The sequence below is a fragment of the Coccinella septempunctata genome, chromosome X (assembly GCF_907165205.1).
Source record: "Coccinella septempunctata chromosome X, icCocSept1.1, whole genome shotgun sequence".
Taxonomy (NCBI): domain Eukaryota; kingdom Metazoa; phylum Arthropoda; class Insecta; order Coleoptera; family Coccinellidae; genus Coccinella; species Coccinella septempunctata.
Window position 1 is genome coordinate 9,326,075 of NC_058198.1, and position 18,866 is coordinate 9,344,940.

At 33.5% G+C, this 18,866-nt stretch overlaps 2 protein-coding genes across 2 annotated transcripts; one reads left to right on the forward strand and one right to left on the reverse strand.

The window, feature by feature from the left end:
* Positions 1-439: 439 nt before the first annotated feature.
* Positions 440-10,209, reverse strand: LOC123321627 (very-long-chain 3-oxoacyl-CoA reductase-like). The gene is made up of 3 exons (XM_044909340.1): positions 9,913-10,209; positions 3,977-4,099; positions 440-1,227 (listed from the first exon to the last, which is right to left on the reverse strand). Exons 1-3 carry the CDS (start codon positions 10,064-10,066, stop codon positions 557-559), a joined length of 948 nt encoding a protein of 315 aa, XP_044765275.1. The 5' UTR covers positions 10,067-10,209; the 3' UTR covers positions 440-556.
* A 205-nt stretch (positions 10,210-10,414) lies between these two features.
* LOC123321628 lies at positions 10,415-18,184 on the forward strand. The gene is made up of 4 exons (XM_044909341.1): positions 10,415-10,634; positions 10,909-11,021; positions 17,536-17,666; positions 17,956-18,184. Exons 2-4 carry the CDS (start codon positions 10,988-10,990, stop codon positions 18,139-18,141), a joined length of 351 nt encoding a protein of 116 aa, XP_044765276.1. The 5' UTR covers positions 10,415-10,634; positions 10,909-10,987; the 3' UTR covers positions 18,142-18,184.
* Positions 18,185-18,866: the final 682 nt, after the last annotated feature.

Sequence of the window (18,866 nt, forward strand, 5' to 3'; positions counted from 1 at the left end):
AAAACGAACGCTACCTTTTTTTTGGTTTCGTGAAATCTTGTCTGAAATAGGAAGAGATTTAATAAAAATATTATTTCCTCCATTCCACCCTCCTATGAAACGTAATAGAACGAAAAACGATGACTCTCTTTCAATTGTCCTTTGACGTTCTTGATCATCCACAAACCTAGAGGAATTTATGCATAAAAATAATTCATATTTGACGAAGAAGTCACTACGAATTCGTACATTTCAGGATAAATTATTATTGATCAATTATTTCTTGAGTTAAGTGGAATCTTCTTCAGAATATTTCCCTCCCCTGATATGGAGGATTGCTGGTTTCAATTCAGACGCTCTGTATATATGGAGCATCTCATTGCGTTTCGAATTCGATGTAGAGCTCTTTTCTAATTTCTACCCCATCGTATTCCATTTGCTGCATGACTCAAAACGTTGATGAAGTTATGTAATTTTTTTTAATTTCAATTTTTTTCAACAACAATGTATAATGAGGTAATATATATAATCTATAAAAATGAGCATAATTTACAAGTGGATCAATAAATAAGTATATTCAACTAGTTGCAGCAGATTTCCTCAAAGCTCTGCCCCTGATATTCTGCATCGTCCTTATAACCAGCCATCGTGAAAGTTTCGTGGATATACTCTCCAGGGTGTGTATGACAGCGTTCATGAGGGTGTGCGGGAAATATCCAGTGGTAGTCTCCATTATCCCCACAGTCTTCATGGCACTTTCCACGAATGTCTTAGGCGAAGGGGCCATCCACGTGGTATTCCTCATTTTGGACATCTTAGTAGAGACGTAGCCAGGACAAACGCATTGTATTATAAGACCGTCTTTCTGGTACTCAGTAGCAAGATCCGCACTGAATTTCTGGACATAAGCCTTCGTTGCTGAGTACACTGTCAACATGGGATTAGGTATAAGGGCTGCTGCTGAGGATATGTTGATGACTACCCCACTCTTCCTCTCCACCATTCCGGGCATCACAATTCTACACATATTCGTGACAGAGAATATATTGCAGCAGATGAGATTCTTTATGAACTCGTCCTGATTGGGGATATCCAGGAAATATTCGGGATAACTGTAACTCATACCTACGTTGTTCACTAACACCCCGATTTCTAAAGTGTTCAGTTGTTTGTCTATATCGTGGTATATCGTATCTTCTTTCGTGAAATCTACAGCTATTGTTTTCACTTCCACGTTGTATTTTTCTTCTGAAACAAAGAAAAGAATCATGAAAAGGATGTGTCAAGCAAATGATAGTTACAAAATCCTTTTGCATAGCAAAAGCATCCCTATTGTCACACTAAATATAAATTCATTCAGTGGGTGCTACTAAGCTGATCGACTCAGAGTAGAATGATTTGCAGATATGGTGGTGAGAAAGTTCAGGATATAGTTGAACAAACATCCCAAATAAAAGTCAGAAAGCATAGTTTACAATCAGTAGCAGCCTTCAGCTGTTAAATACAAGCTTGACTTGGCTTCTATTTGGGATTTTTGTTCAACTCCTTTCTGGTGTTCCTTACCACCAGATCTGCATCAATTTTGATGAATTCATGTTTAGGTAGGATCTAAATGGTGGATGCTACAAAAATTCTATGCTATGTTTTAACAACTGCGATTTCGCAATACATTACTGCAAAACCTCTTACTTTACTGTGCAAAAAAATTAACGCACATTATGGAAATCCCAAATTTATTCTACAACTGAAGGTGTTCTGTCCCAGCAGGAATAAAAAAAGATGATATTATCAGAATTTGAATGTATAGGCTGAATTCTAAAATCAGTTGTTCTCGATAAATTCTAGTGATCAATAGTTTTTCTTTCATTTGATTTTCTACACTCGATCGCTATGCAACGCGAAACACGCAATTTGACCCAAGAGGAATGTTTTGCGAGAAGAAGGGTGGACATACACAAGAATTGCAGAAAGGTTTGGAGTTTCCCAAACAAGTGTATCCAGAATGTTGCAGCGATTCAGGGAGACAGGTATGAATGTCCGAAGACCAGGACAGGGTAGACCACGGGTAACAACTGCCATTCAAGAACGTTACTTGAGAGTTTCTTCGTTGAGACAACGGTTTGCAACCGCTCGCCTCCTTCAAATTCAGCTTGAGCAAACTCATGAGGTGCAAATTAGCACTCAAACAATAAGAAATCGCCTCAGAGAATATGATTTAAGGCCTCGTGTCGCGGTAAGAGGCCCAGCTCTTACCCCAGCCCATCGAAGGGCGCGTTTGGATTTTGCGATAGAGCATATCCATTGGGAAGAGGCCGATTGGGAAAGAGTTCTCTTCACAGATGAGTCTAGTATCTGCCTCTACCATTGTGATCGACGTTCCCTTGTATACAGACGTCCACATGAAAGATATGCTCAGTGCAATTTTCTGAATACTACTGGTTTCGGGGGAGGATCGATTATGGTATGGGGTGGAATATCTTTCACTGCTCGCACAGACCTAGTGGTCGTTGATAATGGAGCTATGAATGCTGATAAGTATATAAGGAACATTCTTGAAGAGCATATAGTGCCATTTGCCCCATACATTGGAGAAAATTTCATTTTTATGGACGATAATGCCAGACCCCATCGTGCGCGCATCGTTCAGGAGTACCTTGAAGAGGTTGAAGTCTCTCGAATGGAATGGCCAGCAAGAAGTCCAGATCTCAATCCGAATGAGCTGGTTTGGGACAACCTCAATAGAAGGCTGAGAAGTTCAGAAAATCATCCAGCTACTCTTAATGACTTAGGAATCCAACTCGGAGAAATCTGGGAAGGATTAGATCAGAACATTTTAAGATCACTCATTTTGAGTATGAACCGTCGTTTCCGAGCTGTAATTAACGCAAGAGGTGGAAATACCAAGTATTAAATCACTTATCAGCACTTCAGTATTTTGAAAATTGTTCATTGCTCTTCTTTCACATAAGATTCGGTGAAATCCTGAATTTTTCTTCCATTTTATGTGTCTTGTTTCGTTCGAAACCTTCCCGAGAGAACATAAAAATAAGTTATAAAGTCAATGTAATTAAAATTGAGATTTTCAGAATGTGCGTTAATTTTTTTGCGCAGTGTACTATGTTGTGACAATCAACGGTCTTTTGCAGGAAGTTGCAAAAAGTTACTAAGACGTCACAAAAAAGATCAATATAACTCTCTCACTACATTGAACTGAAATAAGATGTTCTTGTTTCGATCTCACTTATCACTTATAGTGACAAAAGTTCCAGAATCGTGATAAGCTGTCTACCTATGTATATAAATTTATTGTCATCCCTATATATATGTCTAAAATTATCTCATTGTTCGAGAATGAATTTCTGAAAATATACATAAACACAGCATGTATAATACATAGCTAATGACGTTCAAGATTATTATGAAAAGGTCTTTTTAATTTACAAATTTTCTATGATGACCAGCAGCAGAACCTTCAGAATTCATTATTTCAATAGTTTTCTGAAATCCCTTTCTGATTGAGAAAACTCTAGGACATGATGAAAGTCGCTTTTATTGGATAAACATTTTTTTTTAAATTCGAACTTGACAAAATTTGAATTTAATGTAAAGTTGGTATAGCTAGAAGTGAAATAGTAAAGGAAATGGTAATTGGGTGTGAAACCGTGAGAGTAGTATATTTTTTTATGGAATGATACTGAATGAATATAAATGTAGTCAATATGAATTTTTTGTATACTTTTTTTTTCGGGAGAGAATTCTGAAAAAGACGTTTGGTTTGTCATAAAGTAGGAGAAAATAGATAGACTTGCTATTATTCATTTCACCCCAGTGAGTGAGAGATAAGACAGCAGAATCCACGATTATTCTCAACTATAATAAAACAAAATAGAACAATGGATAATTCTGAATTCGACAGCGCTCATTATTACATTAGACTAGGAATTGATTATTTTTCAGAAAATCGAACGGATTTCGGATAAATCTGATATAAACTTACTGATCTCTTCTGCTACGGTGTCTAGTTTAGCCTGAGTTCGACTTATGAGTACTACATTGAAGCCCATCTTCGCTAAGTGTTCAGCATAGGCCTTTCCAATACCATCTGTGCTGCCAGTTATCACTGAAAAAAAATCCTATTATTATTTTAGGAAATTAAATTTGAGAAATTTATGAATGTGTTAGGATCGATGACAAAAAAAGTGATAAGGTAACAATGGTAAAATAATATTATTGTTATTTGGTTTTAATAGGTAGCATTAACCCAAACGTATAAATTAAACAGAACACACTGCAAACCCCACATAAAGGGTCATTCTTCGAAATTATTTCTTCAAACATTGTCGATTCTACCTCGGAATATGAAGAAAATTTTATGACCTGTCGTTAAACTCCTGCATTTGACAATAAAAAATTTGATGAACTATTATTGCTGATTTTTGTACTTAAAAATGGGAAATATTCAGATTGGACCATATGAAATTTCACATATTCACAATTCGTTAATATACCTAGTTAAAGATTTCACAGCGAGTCCTAATCAGTCTCCATCATCCAGAATTTAACAGTGAGAAATAGACTTATTTCGGAAATTACGTGTAGAAAATTTTCCACTTCAATTTATGAGTGGTGTAATTCATCAGAAGGGGTGGCAGCCCTAGTAAAAAGTACAAAATATATCGACCCGGGTCATTTCATTGACTAATTCGAGATTGTAGATTACGAATATGCAATTAGATTTTTTGTAGAATCAGTATTCTAGGAAATAAATCACTTTTAGTGGAAAATTTCGAAAAAATTGGTCAATTTTGAGGATCTGTAACACCCAGAAAAAAAGAAATAGACATATGCAGAGTTTTTGGAGGATAGATGGATCCTTTGCAAATATAAAATTATAATTTTCATTCATCTTCTGCTAACAGTTTAGATTTTATGATTTTTTCCGCGAAGGCCTAAATTTTCCAATTTTTCATCGACCATAACTTGAAAAGTGAATTTTTAAAAAAATATCTGTTTGCATATGTGTTATCTCCGCCCTCGAATTAGTCGAAATTATGAATTTGGTTTCGATCGGAGACCAAAAATATTGCGAAAAAATCGCAATTTGTCCATGCATATATGTACGGAAAATTTGAGAAATTTTCGATCTTCCCGATTTCCACCAGAACTGTAGTCTTTACTGAATCGAATGCGTAAATCACGAATATGCAAACAGAATTTCGCTGAAAACATTAGTTTTCAAGTTATGGTCCATGGAAAATTCGAAATTTTGGACCTTCTTGGAAAAAATCATTAAATCTAAACTGATCGCGGTGGGTGAATTAAAATTGGATTTTTTCATTCGCGAAGGATCAATCTATCACCAAAAAAATCAGCATATGTTCAGTGCCTCTTTTTTGACTTCTACAGCTCCTCAAAATTGACTATTTTTTTCGAAATTTTTACTAATAGTGATTTATTTCCTAAAATAGTAATCCTAGGAAAAATCTAATCGCATATTAGTAACATACGACCCCAAATAAGTAAAAAAATGACCCGTGTCGATATACTTCGAAAAATAAAAAAATTTCGTCTGTTACTTGTGTTACCCGCTCTCCACCACCGAACAAAAATTATTCATTTAGCTATATTGACCCGGGTCATTTAACTGACTAATCCGAGGTCGTAGATCAAGAATATGCAATCAGATTTTTTCTAGGATCAGTATTTTAGGAAATAAATCACTATGCACTTTTCTGTATCTTTTCTTTAATTATATCAGAATAGGGGCGGCAAAATCTTAAACTGACGCAGACGGCCTATACACTAGGAACGGCCCTGCTTAGATTCAATCATTTTGAACCTTCATATTTTTATACTAAAACAAAATATGCATTTGCTTAAAATCGCTTTTGATGTAGAGAATCGATGATTTATATATTTCAGCTCATTTTCCATTATTTGAAAATAAACGACCAATTAACGACCAACCATTTATTCTCTTTCGTGTATTTAGCAAAGTGAAGAATCGTGTATCAATTATTGTTTGGAACAATTATAACAACTATACATATATCTAAAGATTGTTTTCGTTTGGAGAATTTTGCTTCGAATTTAATTTTCGATGTTTAAGTAAGGAAAAACATGCATATATTATGGAAACGGAAGAATTATTTAATTGAATTTTAATGTTGGATGTTAGTTCCTACCCCGATTTATTTTTCCTCAACCATTTTCATAGCAATAAGAACATGAAACTAAACATATGAAGTAGAAGTAGAAGTACATAAGATAATATCAAAGCATAAGAATATGTTCAATCTAAACTAAGAGAATATAAAGAGAATATATTAAGAGAATATAAGAATTATATTTTGTGTTTTCTCTTCGGGAAAACACAATTTCCTTTTGAATTCTTTATATGTGTTGGAATGATAAGATATCAAAGGGATGATATATTCACAGTTACTAAAATACATAATTTGAAAAAGTATAAAATTTCACGAAAATCTAAAAATTTAAAAAATTCATAGTTCTATTCACCCTCAATATAAATAAGTATGTCCAGTGAATCAATATCTTTTTGGCATCTTCTCTGCAGGATATTGAGAGAATCAGGTCTAATCTGCTGTCAATATTTTCTTCAATATAGATAACAATAAAGGATTTTTCAGTCAGGTTATGCGTTTTTGCTATTTTTCTCACGATTCAAGAGACTGTTTCCAAATCGTTGTTGGACAAAGGAATCTGATTTTGGCTCCTAAACGTTATATTGAATTATTTAATCATTTATAATACGTCTATATTATTTCTTTGATAACATTGCTTCAGAAACTGATTCTGACAAATAGTGTGAAACTTCTAACTGCGGAGGAATTTCTGCAAAATAGAATTCTACTTTTATTCCTTTCTTTTCAGATATTAAGGGTGAAAACCCCTAAAAATGCAACATATCCTTAGCTCAATACAAAATAACATTTTCCGAATAATACCAATTTCTTTCAGCTTTTTTCTTATCTACAATCTGAATGTTCCACATCCTAAGAAAATCAATAACTTATAGCTGATTGAGCGAAGAAGATTATGAGAAGGATATTGTCACTTTCAACTCATTTTGAAATTCGATTCTATTGAAGTGTCGAATGGAGAAGTTACTCTTATTCGAAGTTGAATATTTCGAGAAATAAGTCATGAATAAATTCGAAAAAACTCTTTATTATTGTTTCATTTTCCTTGTGCCATTTTCAGGGGTCATAATATTATTAAAATGCAGTAGAATAAGCTGTGTTATAAATATTGGGGGATTCACTAAAACATCAATTGATGTTTCAATAAGCTCTAAGCAAATAATACTGAATAAAATTTAAAAAAATCGAGTGGCTTTGACATTATTTTCCAACAAGTGGCAAAAACAGTGTAATTCAAAAAGGAAGGGAAATCCTGCAGCTGAAGATACTACACCATATGATGATTAAACCAAACCTGCCAAACTGTTTTTTCTGATCGATTTCGAGTAGTATCCAACTTCTAGTCTGATTTGGGCGTTGTAAAATAAAAGAATTTAATTTGGCTAGAAATAATCTGATGATGTATCTATAATTCTATCCACACCATCAAAATGTACGAAGGAAGCCCTCTAGAACACAATTGACCTCCGCTTTTCCAAAATTATATTTTTTCCACCCCAAAGACACGCCCTTTTCGATGTGACTCACTATGAATTTGTTCAAAATCGAGGATGCTTATTTTATGTCCATTCTTCATGATCCGATTATATGTGACTAAAATACATAAAATTGAAAACTGTTGATAAAATTAATATAATTGTCCATTTCCACTGTATAACAAATAATAATTTGTTCTTCTATAAAAATTCGCTTAGTGAGTATCATGAAAATCGCTGAGTCGTACTTCTCGGTAGAAATTCGACCGTTTATTTCTACTTAAGCAGAGCTCAAACATTTATTTAGAATCCAACGGAATGAAACTAGAGCTAAACTTTACTGCTGCAAATTATTTCTCTACCATGCATTTCCAAATTATCAGTGTTTTTGGAATTTCGATATAAAATCGTGAACATTTAACTCTTTACTAGAGTAACCCATTAATCAGTAGAAGGAATCATGCTATATACCTGAATAGTAGCGAAAAAATTTAAGGGGTTATGATTCCTTGTTAAGAAAGAGTGTGGGTTTTTCTTATAATTTTTTTACCGAAAAAGTGACAGAAATGAAATTGAGAAGACATTCTATGAAGGCAATCAGAAACATTTTAATGGTGTTTCCCCCTATAATTGCAAGTGGCTAGAAAAAGCCAACCCCAAAATTTGTTTCGCAAGAAACTTCTTTGTTATTCATATTATACCATAGAAAAATTAATTTTTGACAGCTTGATTCATCTCGAACAAAAAAGGTCTCCTGTAATTTCTTGCTAAAACTAAGGGTTTTTTGGTTTCTGAGGAAAAAAAATTAAAATTCCCTTTAAGGTGCATCTTTAGGGGGCTGTATCTTAGCAGGGGCTGCAAAAAAAATTTATGTAACTGACCCGGACTATTTCTTGACCCCGTAGATTTGTTCGTTCACACCCTGTATAATGTCTGACTATATAAGCGGAAGAAATTTTCCAAATTTGTGTATTAGTATTAAATATTTACTATGAATGAATGAAATAACCTATATGGAAATTGACAACAGAAAAACACATTATTTAAAAGAGACTCCTTGAGCAAGTTCCAAAAGTCCCTTTTCATATTCAGGACGACAACCCTCCTAATATATCGCATGACTTCTTTCTTCTATTCAACTTGTAGGGTTAGGCTCCAAACAACTTTCAAAACTCTACAAGAAAAGACCTCTGTTTCCTTTCCAACTTCATATACGTATAGGCTAGGCAGGCATTGAAAGTTTTTGAATATTTTGAGGTTCATTTGATTTTCAAATTTTTATTGTGCATAATGAATTCTTAGCCCTAGCAAAATTTGAATAAAGCCTTGAATATACCATTGGAAGTATTTTTTTCTCAGTATAGGAAAAAAATAATCAGGCAAAATTTTCACATTCACAGAAAATGCAAGAACAAGTTCAATATGTGCGGAACATAACAAAAATTCGATACATATACAATTGAATAATGAAGAAACTCTACACATGGACTGATTTTTCGTAGGGTAGATTATTTCTCATACTTTTCAAACGTGAACAAAAGTAGCTAATATTCACACACCACAATTGTTTATATTCAAATTATACAGAATTTTACTGGCAAGTTACTGGAAAATCATAGTGAAACGAGGTATAAGAGATAGTCAATAAGTTCAAAAATATTCTCATCATCCTTTTAAGAAATTTTTATAAAGAAAATAGAAGATATAATAACCTCACCAATGGTGAAGTTTATTTACATTTTTCTTTAACATTCAGCCTTTGATTTTTATAGATCTTTCTTTCGTTATTTGTTTTATCACAGTTTAACATTTAGGTAGGTTATGGAAGCAGGTTTGTGTTTACCGAGAATGTGGAGAAATTTTTGGAAAAAACAAAAATTTTGAATAGATTTATACTTATAGATTAGTTCTCTCACAAATCACAATTATTTACAAATAAAAAACTGAATTGCTGTCAAAGGTATTACAAAAATGGAACATGTATTGTCTTAACAGTGGAATAGACAATACATTATGGAGAAAAGCCATTTCTTTGTATTGTTATTCTATTGAACACATCTTCAAAACTACATGTATTAATAAAAAGTGAATATAAATAAAAAATAGAAATAGTACGTGGTTAAGATTTTAAAAACTGTTAAATGTGTTTTTTTCATGCCTTTTCTTCCGAAAAGCAACGTTATTGATTTAAAAAAATACAAAATTTGTTTATACCGAATACTGGTCAATCTGAAAAGCATAAGTTTATTTTTCATCAATTCGAAAACAGAGAATGTCAAAAAAAAAACACTCACCAGACCATTTTCCGAGGCTTTTCCACTCGACTTTCTGCAGATGGAGGGCTGGAGCAATGAGGGTGTCGTACAGAAAATTGAAGACCATACTGAAAAATCTGTATCCAACTATAACGGTACACACAATACCAATTTTATGTAGAAAAGTGCTCATGATGGCCCAGATCAGATGGACAAATTCGAGGTTCAAACACCGACTGTCCAAGTGTCTAATTTCGATTCACTTGAACTTCGTAGAATATTGATAACATATACCGCGTCGCATCGGTTTGAAATTGAATAAATCATTAGGTAGCGCAAGCGTAGTCACACCTTCACTAACCCCTTTCTAGTTCGCGAGGAAATTTCTCCATGCAACTAGCAGTCTTTTCCCATTTTGGTGTCGGTGCTCGGAAAAGTCACCGGCATTGCATTGTTTGGAAATTCATATAATTCAGCAGTTCGGGCATTATTCTGAATTGCTTATCAACTTAGACTCTGACCCTCTTCCATTAATAAGCAACGTTAACAATTGAATGAAGCATATGTATATCGATCCATATAAAATTGTACACATTTGACATTGACTTCAAATAAGTCGGTATTTCGTGCTGTAATTTAGTTCAATTGGGAATGCAATCATTCGTCGTACTGCTTAATATTTCACAGCTGAACCCACGATGAGTATAACCAAAGCATTCCTCATATATTTTTCCTGATTCATGAATCCATGTTGGAATTTCGGAAAAATTGAATCCATCACCATTCACTCATTTTCCAAATGGTCAGAACGAGTTGCTCACTGAGAAACACACAAAATGTACAGTTTCGCTTTTAGTTCTAGTGAATATGCTGAATGGAAGTTTTCCATGAAAAAATACATAATTCTGATGGAATTTAAATATTGTGTGAAAAATTGGAGAAATGCATGTGCCATAATGCAAGTGCTTGCTGCATACACACAATGACAAATCTTCATCGAATTTGAATATTTTGCCTAATATTTTCTCACTCACCTTCAAATATTGTTTCTCGTTATTTGGAATTGACGTGAACACTATCTTCCAGGTTCTAAACAGAGAAATGAAGGTGATAAATGTTTTCTTATTCTGAAACAGTTTTAATTGAAGGTAATTATATCCCATTCATTATGTTCAACGTTATAGGAAAAACTGATAATAATCGGTCAGTAGTATCGAAGAAATATAAATCATTTCAGTGCAACGAAAAGGAGTTGATGTTGTACCCGAAATCAACAACAAGTTCGAAAAATTCTCACTTAACACTTGACAACAGCAAAAATATACAGGGTTGAGCATAAGTCTGCAATGAAATTAATATTTCTTCAACCGATAACTCAGAATAAGAACATTGAAACCCATCAATTGATTTTTTAAACACCCTTATTTTCTTGCAGAAAAATTGAGTGTTTTTCTTCAACCCTTTAGCAGCAATCTCATACAACTTCCGTTTTTCAAATGGAATCATACAGGGTGATGAGTCTTTGAATCGGACACATATTTTAACAGTAGATTCTTGAGGTCGAAAGAAACACTTTTTTCCTATACCCTTTTTTTCGATTCGGCCCTGATAAAAAGATATAGCCATTTTAAGTTTCATAATGAGCTGTGCCACCCCTGAAAAAAACAAAATTACCTTCAAAATAACTAGCCAAATCTGTGATACTACACATCTGTTGATCTTTCAAAAAGAGTTGCCTTCGAACAAAGTACCCAATTTTCCGAATATCACAGATATTTTTAATTTTTGAACATCAAATTACTCGAAAACGGCGCATTATACGAGAAAATATACTTTTATTTGACAAAAAGTTCAAATATTCATCCAGCATCCAGTTTAATTTCAAGAGTTGGGTTCTTTGAATTATTGGTATTTTTATGGTACGTGATGGTCATAATGAGAAAACTGGGTGCTACCTTGTATTCGAAAAAGATTCATCAAATAACTGAAAAACTATATTCCGAAATTCATTTCATTCGATAAAACCGTTTGTGAGATAGAACTAACAATAACATTTCTTTATGGGTTTTCAACAGCCTGTATATTTTGGTAAAGAAAAAAGTGTTTCTTTTGAACTCAAGAATCTTACTGTCAAAATATTTGTAAGAGTCAAAGACTCACCGTGTATACCAAGTGTGGACTGGTTGGAATGCTCACGGAAAATGGAATCTTACCATAATTTTCCTTCTTTTTTTTTCAATTTTTTGGTTATCAAAAAAAAACACAAAAGTCTCTTCAAAAAAGATGGAATTAATAGTTTCTCAACCAAAAACTTAAAATTGAGACGCTGAAACATGTTAATCTACTTCTGATTGTACTTATTTTTTGGCTCTTTAATATTGAATATTTTTCTGCAACCCCTGGCTGCAACTTTACCCAACAGCTCTCGGAAAAAAGATTCTAACCATATTATGTGTTTTTATTTCAATCTCGTGATTATCAGCAAAAAAGTATAAATGAAACTGTTTTGAAAGAGTTATAAAAAATCAATTGACAGGTTTCAGCGTTTTTATTTTGAGTTATTATTGGTTGATAAATATTAATTTTATTCCTGTATAAAATGAAAAATTTTTCTGGTTATAAAATTGATAAAAGTATGATGTTATCTGAAAACTAATTTCCATTTCCAAGAATAAAATTTCCACAGGTCTAGAGTTTTAAATGATCAATTTTAGAAAAAAATCACCAATAATCGCAAATGATAATACAAACAACAACAAACATCAGCAATGAAAATTTCGAAATGTATATATTTCTTCTTCTATGTTTCTGGGCACTAATCCTGTTCTGACTTCACTAATTTATTCAACCCTAAAAATATTATACACACCAATATAAACTTCTCTCATAATGTTGAAGGTGGAGGAAATAATAAAAAAGTGCCAAAAAATATGTGGAAAGAAAAAGTTTCTAATATAGCATGAAGTGATTATTTAACAAATTTTATCTGATATCGATTGAAATTTATTTTGGGAGGATTTTGCATCTCTTCACAAACCTTTTAGGGCTATCACTCCCAATCTCTGAAACAAAATTAATTAAAAATGAAATCAACGATTTGCTCCTGCGTGAATTCTTGCACTAATTTGTCAGGAGCAAATTAACTAGAAAAAATTGTTGCCTGACAATGAACTCAAAATAAATAACGTTGAAACTATAATTCTTCGTAACGTTTCGGAGTCTATATCAGACTCCTTCATCAGACGAAAAAATCTACTTTTGAAAATCTTCTGGAATTGTCGCTTTTTGTCTGACATTAATGTCAGATGAAGGAGTCTGATATAGACTCCGAAACGTTACGAAGAATTATAGTTTCAACGTTATTTATTTTGAGTTCATTGTCAGGCAACAATTTTTTCTAGTTAATTTGCTCCTGACAAATTAGTGCAAGAATTCACGCAGGAGCAAATCGTTGATTTCATTTTTAATTAATTTTGTTTCAGAGATTGGGAGTGAAAGCCCTAAAAGGTTTGTGAAGAAATTTTATCTGCCCTATAGGGAACATTAATTTGAAATTTCATTCATCATTTAATCTGTTTTTCAACAACAGAAATCCAATTTTGCTTTCATTTCAACCCATGTCTCTTCTGCATATTTTCGAAGATTTAAAAATTTAAGAAAAAATTGGGCCCTTTCAGCTGCTGCTGAGCAGACGCCCGTCTGATTGTAATAGCGGTTTATTCGAGAGAAAGTAGGTAGTTGCAAGTATTTAGCGCATAATTAACCACTGCCAACTTCTTACATACTCGTTTTGCGATCGTTCAATCAGTGAAGAAAGTAAACGTCGAAGACGGTTCTAATGCTGAGGTTTCTACCGAGATGTGAATGTCATGGTGTCCTCTTCAAGATCAATGCTCTATTGTTAGTTTCCTGCACCCGACAAGTAAACAGACTTTCTAAGTTCACGATATTATTCGCTTGAAGGAGGAAGCTGATGTTCAATGAACTGAAGTGAATATAAAACAGGATAATGAAATATAAAGGGTCTTCCTACAAATACATGCCACCCTTCAAAAGTAAACACCAAAAAAAAAAGAAAAAAATTATGTAGGTTCTGAAAAATTTGGCAGGTTGTTCTGGAGGCTTAGGCAATGGACTTGAATCCTCACACTCCAAACAAAATTTGTTCGAAGATTTTGGGAAATCCATTGTTATAATGGCTATTATATTTTAGATACTATTTTCCAGTTTCTAGATCAGTATTTTGAATAACGCTGGAGTTTCAAAACATCGAGGGAGGAAAGAGCTGTCAGAATCTTTTGCGAATCGTACAAAAATGAACTCATGAAGAACAAGGAATGGTGGAACAAACGGTGTCAGAAAATAAGTTAAAATGTTTCGTTATCAACCGTGTAGATTAACTTTTTCATCGATTATATTATGTCAATTACATCAATTGATTTATTCGTAGATTTTCGATAGTAGATACTCAACTCTGCTCCTCATGTTTTTGGATCACTAATTATATTATCAATGAGTTTTGATTCAATATTTTAAGATCTCTGAATCGTGAACAAAAACGAATAATCATACAGAATTAGAATACCAGAATATGATTTCACATGAATCTCAACCTAATAACGATAAGGGGTAGGAATTTTTTCGTATGGAATTACCAGAATGTTGAAAAAATTCGCCAATATTGGGTTGCCTTCTTTAGGTTAATAGTGCTCATTTCAAAAAAATTGATGCACAGCTAAATTTATTCAAGAGAATTATAACTGGAACTATTTTATCCTCACCTATTCAATGGTTACTAAATTCTTTACGAATATTCGTAGCCAGAAGTTATGAATTCTTGGAATAAATTTCACTCCTTTCTTGATTCATTTCCAATTCTGCCCCATATAACGCGAGCGAAGCCGCTGGTTTGCTTGTATTTTAATATTTTTCTTCAAATTAGGCAGACCCAAGATATCTCGTATAAAACTAAATCCAAAACTTCACGGTCTTTTTAATGGAAAAACTGTAGCCGTAAAACCCCCTAATTTCCTCAAATATTCCCCCAATACTGGTTTCACTAATTACAAACCAAACACCGTACAAATCACAAAATTTTTACAAAAATTCTAGTTGAATTCACTCATTAAGTAGGTAATATCATATGAAGACTTTTATGCCCACAAACTACTTTCAATATTACGTTAATAATCGGACAATTCTGCGGTTCAATGGAAAATTGATAATATGATATGATAATTTCTTATGACATAATTTCCGTTCACGAATACTGAATAGATTCACAATTTGAATTTATTTCAATAAATTTTCTGTTCTAGTGTTGTGAATTTTGAAAAAAATTTGATGAGCGTGTGAACAAGTTTTTTTGCAGCCAACAGAAACATTCAATTATTACAACAATAGATATGCATATTAATGTCAGGTGATCGTATGATAAAAATGAGATTAGATATTTTTATGAAATTTCATACCAGATTTTGAAGAATCTTGAATAATATGATGAAAACGAAAATAATGACTTGTAAAATAGGCTTTGGTCTCCTTCATCTAAAAATTTTGAAATCGAATTAATTTTCGGGGTATGGGAAAGCTGTTTTCATTCTAACAAAACAAAAAAAGGTTCAATAGATTTTTCTGTTCATCCCTTTTCTTTACGCCTTTATCAAAAATATAGAAAATCCATTAACGAATTTAGTGAAATAAGACTATAAAATGTGCTCAATATGAAATGAAGACAACTGAAATGAATGCTTGAATCTAAGCAATGTTCAAAAAAACCTAAGACCTCACAAACTATGCTCCAATTCTCACCTGAATCGATTTAGTCATTTTACGAAAGCGCTGGCGGGCCACACAACAAAAAAACAAATTCCAAATGCATAATTCCGACTTGCTAAGTCAGAATTCTGAGTTACAAGTCGGAATTCCGAATTGCAAGTCAGAATTCTGAGTTACAAGTCGGAATTCTGAGATACAAGTCGGAATTCCGACTGGCAAGTCGGAATTCTGAGTCACTAGTCGGAATTCTGAGATACAAGTCAGAATTCTGAGATGCAAGGCAGTAGTGGTGGTAGAATTGGTCGAATAACATTTGCTTTGTTGCATTCGATTGTTGCCGAATCATGTCAGTAAAATGCCCTCTGTAGAGCAGATTTGTCTCATTTAAGGCATGTATAGGCACATTTGGACCCTTAACCTACGCCTACCCTATCTCTTTTTTTTCAAAAGTTTTAACAACGGACGTTATTGATTCTGACAAGCTCACAGAGCTTCTGAGGGGTTCGTGGTTGCCTACGGGGAATCAAGATAATATGATAATATACAATATATCTGTAGTATCCATATATGCTCTTAGGATGACAATAAGTCGATCGCTTCTTCGTGTTTTGACACGATTTCCGAAGGCCTCTCGCGAGCATTTTATAGGGATTACTTAGGACTAACGGCCAGTTTTATAATCAAACTAAACATCCCTTCAATTTTAAAGCTTTTCTTTAACCCTACCGAAACTGATACTAAACGAAACTTAAAGTGACTTTGAACTTGATTATGAAACCGGATGTAGGAATTTCGACAAAGTGCTAAGCACTTAGAAAGGTTTTGAAAAGTTCCCAGGAGCATAATTCTCGGGAGTACAAAAATATTCCAAGTGCTTTCACAAGCACTGAGCACGAAGCTTTGGGACAGTTCAGCTATGGTGCAACCGAAGAGAAAAATAGAATATAATTTCATTCATCCAAAACTCCTCCAAGAAGCCAAGAACACATTCACGGATCAAATGCAAAAAAACAAAAGTCATTAGACCTCCTCCTGCCTTGCATCTCAAAATTCTGACTTACAAGTCGGAATTGCGACTTGAATCTCAGAATTTCGACTTGTATCTCAGAATTCCGACTTGTATCTCAGAATTCCGACTTGCATGTCGGAATTCTGACTTGTATCTCAAAATTCCGACTTGCAAGTCGAAATTGTACATTTGGAATTTGTTTTTTTTTGTGTGGCACTTCAGCGCTTTCGTATCATTTCAAATGAATTCAAAATAATTTTAATTAAAGAACGAAAAGTAAATTCAGGAAATTGTCAATAAAAAACTGTTTTTTCGGAAAATATTCCTAGTAAATATCAGGGATTTCATTGAAATTTTGTTGAAACTCATTTCTTCTCCGACAGGGACATGTTCTACATTTCCAGGATATAATATATACACTTTGCCCTCACAAAATCACATTTTTGGCGAAGGAATCTACAAATATAACCATTCTAGTTAGATTTCCATCCACAATTCAACGGAAATCATTAGGATGTTTTGATCGTGCTATATTTCCTTCTCAGCTTCTCTAAGATTGTCACACAAACCATAAATTACAATCGACCACATTTTATCAGTCCAGTGTGATGACCTCTCTATACATCCAGTGTCTGTTATTTCAAATCACCAACTAGTCAATGAAAGATCGAAAGAGATTATCACTTTGAAATGAAATATTTGTTCTTATTCGTGACCATATTATTATTTCTAATCCAACGCTTCAGATGTGAAAATGACACCTTCGTCACCAATGGAAAGACCATCATAACGAAGCAAAATGTGACTACTGTACCAGCATCAAGTATGTATACTTGGAGTAATTCGTATTGTTTATTTATTTTTCCATGTTCCAGTTGATTATAAAATCTTGAAAAAACCTCATAACCTTCTTATCGGTAGATGTTATCCTCACTATGAAGTGCTACACCAAGAACATATCGTTGTGAAGAATGATGGTAGGAGCCATGTGGATGCAAATATAAGGGTAGGATTATTGTCTTCTATTTATGTATCAAGTTATAATTTAATTGATGAACAATAGTTTTTATTTTGAGGCATGTAAGGCACATGTAATACTGAACATAACTACAACAATTAAGTTTAATACTCAATGCTACAACTAAATAGTGTCAGATATCATCTCTGTGTCAAAAATCTTCTGTTCATTTTGCTGAAGGATCACTCTCGTCGTTAAAAATCCCTTCAGTGCTGAAATTGATAAAAATTGACCATGTTCATTCCTTCCAGACGCTAAAAAACATCTTCTGTTCCAGATAAACGTTGATGGTCCAGTGAATATTACTTGCGTTTCAGTCCTAGATGAAATGGAAGAAGAAAACGCTTATCCAATCTACTCTGGAGGAGGAGTTGGCCAAAACTATGTAGCATTCAATGTCAAGACAAGATACGGTCAAGGTTTTCACTTTTTCGTTCAAATTTTCGGAATAAAATCGATTTAAATTTTCTCGAATGTAAGTTCTGGAAAGAAATATATCCCAAACGTCTTCGACAATGAGTACATTCATTTCTATGTGAACTGGAAAAGGTGTGCCATGAAAATAAGGCAAGCACAAGCTTTTCCAAAGGTTCAATTCCTATTTGCAAGTCGAACATCTGAGATATAAGTCAGAATTCCAAGTTGCAAGTGGGAATTCTGAGACAAAGTCATAATTTCGGGTTTCAATTCGGAATTTTGAGATATAAGACAGAAATCTGAGTTGCAAGTCGGAATTTTGAGATATATAAGACAGAATTCTGAGTTGAAAGTCGGAATTCTGAGATAGTACTCAGAATTCTTAGTTGCAAGTCGGAATTTTGAGAAATAAAACAGACTTCTGAGTTGCAAGTCGAAATTTTGAGAAATATACGACAGAATTCTGTATTCCAAGCCGGAATTCCGAGATATAAGTCAGAATTCTGAGTTCCAAGTCGAAATTCCGAGATATAAGTCAGAATTCTGAGTTCCAAGTCGAAATTTCGAGATATAAGTCAGAATTCTGAGATGCAAGTCGAAATTTTGAGGTATATAAGACAGAATTCTGAGTTGGAAGTCGGAGTTCTGAGTTGGAAGTCGGAATTCTGCGATAGTAGTCAGAATTCTTAGTTGCAAGTCGAAATTTTGAGAAATAAGACAAACTTCTGAGTTGCTAGTCGAAATTTTGAGATATATAAGTCAGAATTCTGA

Bases quoted from the DNA above. Each gene is read 5' to 3' on its own strand.
- LOC123321628 (XM_044909341.1), top strand. From the start codon at position 10,988: ATGTTTTCTTATTCTGAAACAGTTTTAATTGAAG. The intron at 11,022-17,535 runs GTAATTATATCC...TCCATGTTCCAG, and splicing joins TGAAACAGTTTTAATTGAAG to TTGATTATAAAATCTTGAAA. The intron at 17,667-17,955 runs GTAGGATTATTG...CTTCTGTTCCAG, and splicing joins ATGTGGATGCAAATATAAGG to ATAAACGTTGATGGTCCAGT.
- LOC123321627 (XM_044909340.1), bottom strand. From the start codon at position 10,066: ATGAGCACTTTTCTACATAAAATTGGTATTGTGTGTACCGTTATAGTT. The intron at 4,100-9,912 runs GTGAGTGTTTTT...ATTTTTTTTCAG, and splicing joins AAGCCTCGGAAAATGGTCTG to TGATAACTGGCAGCACAGAT. The intron at 1,228-3,976 runs GTAAGTTTATAT...TCTTTGTTTCAG, and splicing joins CACCGTAGCAGAAGAGATCA to AAGAAAAATACAACGTGGAA.